Source organism: Cupressus sempervirens, chromosome 3 (genome assembly GCF_028749045.1).
Source record: "Cupressus sempervirens isolate cs-2001-9-10 chromosome 3, ASM2874904v1, whole genome shotgun sequence".
Classification (NCBI taxonomy): Eukaryota; Viridiplantae; Streptophyta; class Pinopsida; order Cupressales; family Cupressaceae; genus Cupressus; species Cupressus sempervirens.
In genome coordinates this window covers 282,152,125-282,158,900 of record NC_143120.1, presented here as the reverse complement: position 1 = coordinate 282,158,900, position 6,776 = coordinate 282,152,125, and the positions used below count along the sequence as shown (strand labels likewise).

The window sequence follows — 6,776 nt, the reverse complement described above, 5'->3', positions numbered from 1 at the left end:
CACACACATCAATTTTTTTTTAACTACCTTGTCCATTTCTGTAAAACTTAATTCATTCTTCTCAAATTCATTAGCTAGCCTCTCTAGCTTCTCTTCATCTTCCTTAATGCATTCAGTTACATCCTCAACATACTTTACTACCTTGTGCAAGTGGCATGGAATTTCTTACTTGAACTATTCTCACACTTTTATTTATTTTTATGACTACTTTTTCCTCTACATAAATCTCATGTAATTATGAGATTATTATTCTTTTCATTATTGGTATAGAAAATTACATAAATAATCCTATTTTTATTAATACTAGTCCCACAAAATTTTTAAATACCTATAGCTTTAACTAAGATTAAAATAAATAAATATTCATAGATTTCTTATTAAATTGACTAGCACTATCAGAATGTACTCTTAAAATAGCATATTCTTTAAATACTTTTTAATTTTTTATGTTTTCCCCTTTACATAAATCTTGTGTAATTGTGATTTTTAACTCATTTCATAATCTATATAGGAAAGTACATTTTATTAGTATTTACCAATAGACTAGACTAAATACTATTGTAATGAGTTTCTCTTAACTCTTATTAATAATCTATATTTCTATCAATTACTATACATATTGCTTCTTTTCTATTTTATTTGAAAAATATTAAAAAGTTAACATGCTACTTTTTTTAATTATAAAATGATCAAAATTAGACATATCATTTAAGAATATATAATACATTGAATAGTTTTTTAATAGTAACATACGATTTTTTTTATTTATTAGAATACAATAATACTATTCTTCCATATCATTCACTATGCGGCACTTGTTTATTTATTAGTTTTAACAATGTTACACAAACATTTTATTATATTTTTCTTAAAACCTTTTATAAATATTAAATATTAATACTTTTCTCTTTTCTCTTCATTCATTTACTCCATACTTCAAATGCTATTATTTTATCACACTTGTTAGTACTAGTTCCAAAGAATTGTTGAAAAAAAATTCTATGAGTTCTACTAATATTTAAATAAATGAATAAAAATAATAATGGTAGAGATTTCTCATTTAGACTGATTAAAGACTATTTGAATCCCTTCAGTATGAAATAATACTAAAATTAAAAAATATATCTCAAATTCTTTAAAATCTATAAAAACTTTTTAGTTTTTTATTTCTCTACATAAATTTCATGTGGATATGATTTTCTCATTCTTTTCATCATTGATGTAGAATGACTCAAAAAAAAAATTTTAAAAATTATGAATTTCACTAATATCAAAATAAATAAATAAATAACAATAAAGATTCTCATAGTTTCAAAATATTATATTCTTTTATACTGTTACTCAATTTTTTTATTCCTAACTTTAACTCGTTACAATAAAAACACAAATATTTTAAAGACCTGCCATAACATGTGGTGAACGCGTTAAAACCTCGCTCTCCACGTTTTAACTTTTTGTTTCAATTGTTTTGTCATCTGCAGTTTGACATCGAAAATTCCACATGTAGATCGTTGGGCATCCGAGAAATTCAAACACGTGATGATCTCACTTTGATCCCCTTAACAGAGTTTTTCTCTATAAAAGGAAGTGAATTGTTAAGAGATTCATTCAGATCTCTTCGCTTCACATAAAAAATAGAAATGGAAGCCCATCTCCACCTTTATGAGATGATTCTTTGCGCTGCAAAGCCCATGGCTCTTAAAGCTGCTGTCTTGCTTAACATCCCCCAAATTATCAAAGAAAAGCCTCTCTCTGTTGATGAAATTGCTGAGCATATTTCTGCCTCCACAGAAAACAAGGTTGTTCCCCACAAGGAGTACTTGTCTAGGATTCTGAGGCTGCTGGCTTCTTGTGGAATTTTCACTGAAGATGTGGATGAGCAAAGCAAGCAAATGAAGTATGGGTTGAACAGTGTTTCCAAGCTGCTAGTGAAGGAAGGAGATAGGGATTCTTGTGTGCCATTTGTGATGTTACTTACAGACAAAGCTTACCAGGATAGTTACCACTACTTTGAAGATGCTGTCTTGGAAGGATCTCATCCCTTCATAAAAGTCCACGGCATGAGCCCTTGGGAATATGTGGGCTCAAATGCTCAAGCCAACAAGCTTTTTAATGAGGGCATGGCTTGCCATACAAAAGATCTCATGGCTTCTGTGGTGAAGATGTATGATGGATTCAAGAGTGCAAGGAGTGTGGTGGATGTAGCTGGAGGAGTGGGATCTGCATTGTCTGTTATAATTGCTGAATATCCGCACATACAGGGCATTAACTTTGACTTGCCCCATGTTATTGCAACTGCACCTCCCATATTAGGTGAGTAGTGGACGGCTTAAACATCACAGACTAAGGTTTGAGTCTTAGACTAAAAGCTTCATTCTTACACTAAAAGTATTAAATAGTCAAAGTTGACTTATTTTTCCACGCTTAATTTATTTGTTAGTGTGTGATTTTTGAAGGATGGCTAGTGAGCAGTCTCATCTCAATTTTGAGTTCAAGTGTAAACTACATGTTTTGAACTTTAGACTGTTTAGCTGGTTTGTTTTAAAATAATATGAACTTCTCCAATATAACTCATCGAATTGTATAGCTTTAACTTTGGCTTGTCTCATGCATTGGAATTGCACCTTTGGTACAGGAGTGAAGTATGTTTGTGGAAACATGTTTGACAAAATTCCATGTGGAGACATAATTTTCATGAAGGTAAAAGATATGTCATTAAGAAACAATATACTTTAGTATTTGTTGACTTCTTATCTTTCTTTGCTATGTCAACATTATGCTTAGTTAGTAATTCATATAACAATTATTGTCTTCTTTTGTTATTTCTTCACTTTCTTTGCTACATCAATACTTATGTCTATAGAAGAGCTATTGTCATATTTATTGCAGTGGATTTTGCATGATTGGGATGATGAGAAGTGTGTAGAACTTTTGAAGAAGATCTATGAAGCAACACCAAAGCATGGGAAGGTCCTAATTGTTGAAGCACTCCTGGAGGGTTCTCAAGGAAGCACAAATCGACTAGGATTATTGTTTGATATTCATATGACCATCTATACTATGGGTGGAAAGGAGAGAACCGAGGAAGAATTTAGTCAATTATTTTTCAAAGCAGGGTTTAAGAGTTATAGTATCATGAAACTGCCATTTCTCCAAGTACTTATAGAAATATCTAAGTCTTAAAGTATTTGTAGAATACTATAATATTATGTTCTTATTCAAATAATCCTAGAAGTATCCCTCTTAAGACAATGTTTTATCTAAATTTCTAAAGACTATGATATTATGCTCTTATTTAAATAATCCTAGAAGTATCCCTCTTAAGACATTGTATCCCTCTTGCGCAATAATATTAAGTTGTGAAGAAAATTATATCAAGTTGTAAAAATACATTTCTATATGAGGAAGGATTTGATATATTACATTGAATGTTAATATATTCTCTATTATGTTTTTAAATAACTATAATGGTGAGCATTTTAAAGTCCTTATATGATAAATGATTAATATTAAATAGCAGTCCTTATATGGTAATTGATTAATATTAAATAGCACTTTTATCATATATGTTATCCTTTCTTAAAAATTCATGATTCTTGAATACTAGATTGTATCTTTAAATTTTGTTAGTTCAAAAAGCTTGAATCAGAGCATAAAAACTATTCCTGAATTTGGAATTATGCTTTGTACTCCAACGTCTCCTTCGGTGCGTCTAAGTATTTGGAGTGTGCAAATCATTTTTGGATTTTCAAATATCAATCCATGCATTTCATTCAAAAGCATATTACAATTGTGGTACAGTAGAGCTCTAAAAGGGATGGTATATTAGAATCATATACTTCAACTTTGTGCCTCTCATAAATATTTGCTATTTGGTATCTATAAGTTATTAACAATAGTTTTTGAATCATCATTGTTTCTTATACTGTTCTACTATTTATCAAATATTCTAAGTTTTAAAAATATGTTAGTTTTTATTTGGTTATATGAGTTATATTTTTCTTATTAACCGTATTATTATTTTTTTAGTTTTTATTTGGTTATATGAGTTATACTTTTCTTATTAATTGTATTATTTTTTCCTTATCTAGACATACATATAGACTGAGTAGAATTATATATTCTATAGAGATGGCTTGAAAGGACACTCTCCTAGTTGGTTTATAACTTGTAACTAAAATAATTCTATGCAAACCTTCTTAAATCATTAGTATTCAATATGTACAATTTTATTTTGAGAAAATAAAGAAATTCATATATTTTGAATAGGTTTTTTTTTATTAAATTGGCTATATTACTATATATTTTATTAATTATAATAATTAGTTCCATAATTCTTTAGGGAAAGAGCTGAAAGAACTAGTAAGAGAATCCTACTTTTTCGTTGGTTACAAAAAAGAAAGGCTCTTAACTAGCTAGAAATAGAAAAGAAATAATACATTTTCCAAAATATACCATATGCATGATATCCTGCCGACTAGCCCTCCAAAATAAAGATATCCCTCCATATGAATCAGATAGTACATAAAATTTTTTTTTATAGAAATATAAAAAGAAACAACATTATAGAAATATACTTGAAATAATAGATGTCTGAACATAAATGGTGGAAAATTTAGACTCCTTTCCTCTTTAGAGGAGAATTATCTTCATTCTTCTTTTTTGGCAAATCTTCTATTCTCTATATTTTTGTGTTAGATCTTTTTCTAGTGAAATTAGATATTTTGGGGTGAAGAAACATTTGTGTTTATCTTTGAAGATTGAAAACATAAGACAAATGGTTTTTTGAATTAATAGAAAAATAGTTGTATAAAAAGCATTTTGAGGGCTCAAAGTTATTCTTCTTTGTATCTAAAGTTGAAGTTAAAGAAAAATTTGAAATTGAACATGGAACATTTAAATAATATCTTCCAAACTAAAGTTGACATTGTGAAGAAACACAAAATATTAAAAGAAAAAGTTATTACTACTGGCAGGGATGGCAAAATAATTTAAATGATGAGTTAATGATGGTTTATGAGGATAGACTAACCAAGGATGGGATCTTTTAGTTGTACAAGTTAAGCTAAATATTAATACCAAACGTCACATAAATTTTAATCTTTTCATAAGAATAGAAAAATGAAGAAGGAATATTAATAGCATTCAATAATAAAATATAGTCAAAGAGGAAGTTTTTCTTTTTTTAGAAATTCCTAATAATTGGAAAGGTTTTAATAATTCTACACCAAATTTGTTAAAACAAAATTATCTCTTGTCTTATATCACAATAGACAAAAAAAAGCTAATAGAAAAAATTACTTTTATAGAAATAAAATTTCTCTTAAACAACATCATATGAAGAGAACTCCAAGTTAGGTGGGTTCATTTCTAGTTTTTCTCAAAAATGAGAAGAATTTACTCAGGCATTACAAGGTGCAAAAACTTTAGACATAGTTTTAAAAGAAATAAACAACAATATCCTTACTTAATTTTTCCCAAAAGAAAAAGCATTAAGTTGGAATGAATTTTATTCTATTTCCTTTACAATACAGTTTTTAAAATTTTCACTAAATTTATAGCTAGTAGATTTTAAAAATTTGAACTAATTTTTATCTAACAGATTCAAAAATATTGAGCCCTAAAATGTTAACCCTGGGGCTTTGATGCAAGAGCATCCAAAGGTATAAGGGCAATCCTGTGTCACCCAAAAAAAAAAAAATTACTTAGACTTACGTTCTGTTTCATGTGTTTTCATTTTTGGATACCCATTTGGGTCAAATAAAGGTTCCAACTCTCACAGTTCCACTATCAGTGTTCTAGGTTAGAGTATTTGAGCACCTTGGGATGTGTAAATGCCAAAAAAATAGGAGTATGTAATTGAGCCATTATTTTGGTAAATTAGAGGGTGTAAATTGGCCAGATGAATGTAATTGTAATTTATAGCATTCCAGAAAAAGAATCAAGTCAAAAGGCCCCACAATTTAAAAGTTATCGTAGTTTTTCAGTTTCTTGAGACCTCCTAAGAATGCTTCAAAGTCAGGTTAGGGGCATTAAATGACCTCAAATAGGATCAAAAAAAGGGGGACAAGCAAAGCTCATCCATAGGGCTATAGAGTTCTTTGAGAGCTTTCTAAAAATGTAAATAGTTCGTCAATCAAAGCTATAGTTCAAAAGTTATGCCTCTTGAAAGTTTGGTTACCATTTCTGAATTCTTCTAATTTTGTGCCAACTTCTAATGTGTAATGCCCTGCCAAGGGATCCAAAGAATTAACCTAAAGTTTTCCAAACATTTTTTTAAAAAAAAACATGAAAGTAAAACCATTCATAACATCGGCGGAAGCAATAGTAACATCCACCTGAAAGTAAACATAACATAATAGATTACATTATTTAAAGATCCCTTAATGTTGAATTACATCTAAATCGACCATTCATGTAACATCACATTCTTATAAAATAACAACGATACATCCAACATTCTTAAACCATATACAAGTGTCCTTTTTGTAACTACATTTTAGTTTAGCTCAATCATCCATTGCACATGATACAAGGTATGAAAGGCTTAAAAGAATAAACATCTATGTAAATAAAGTACATCAACATCCAATATTAATCCATGATGCAATTAAAGTAAATGAAACCACATGTCATACATGATACATCATCACAAAAGATATAATCCATCATAAAAGATAATCATATAACACAAACATAAATAACTAAGTGCATGGTTCCTCCCAACCGTAAATAGCATCATTAGACCATCGTGGATCTTAGCCATCCCTCCGTGC

General features: G+C 29.1%; 1 protein-coding gene across 1 annotated transcript; it reads left to right on the top strand.

Annotated features, from left to right (window-relative positions):
- The first annotated feature begins 1,640 nt into the window (after positions 1-1,640).
- LOC149566041 ((Iso)eugenol O-methyltransferase-like) lies at positions 1,641-3,226 on the top strand. The gene is made up of 3 exons (XM_089817333.1): positions 1,641-2,313; positions 2,636-2,700; positions 2,890-3,226. Exons 1-3 carry the CDS (start codon positions 1,641-1,643, stop codon positions 3,181-3,183), a joined length of 1,032 nt encoding a protein of 343 aa, XP_089673459.1. The 3' UTR covers positions 3,184-3,226.
- Positions 3,227-6,776: the final 3,550 nt, after the last annotated feature.

Excerpts from the sequence above, each read along its gene's own strand:
- LOC149566041 (XM_089817333.1), top strand. The coding sequence starts at position 1,641 with ATGGAAGCCCATCTCCACCTTTATGAGATGATTCTTTGCGCTGCAAAG. Across the intron at positions 2,314-2,635 it reads AACTGCACCTCCCATATTAG|GAGTGAAGTATGTTTGTGGA; the intron begins GTGAGTAGTGGA and ends CCTTTGGTACAG. Across the intron at positions 2,701-2,889 it reads GAGACATAATTTTCATGAAG|TGGATTTTGCATGATTGGGA; the intron begins GTAAAAGATATG and ends TATTTATTGCAG.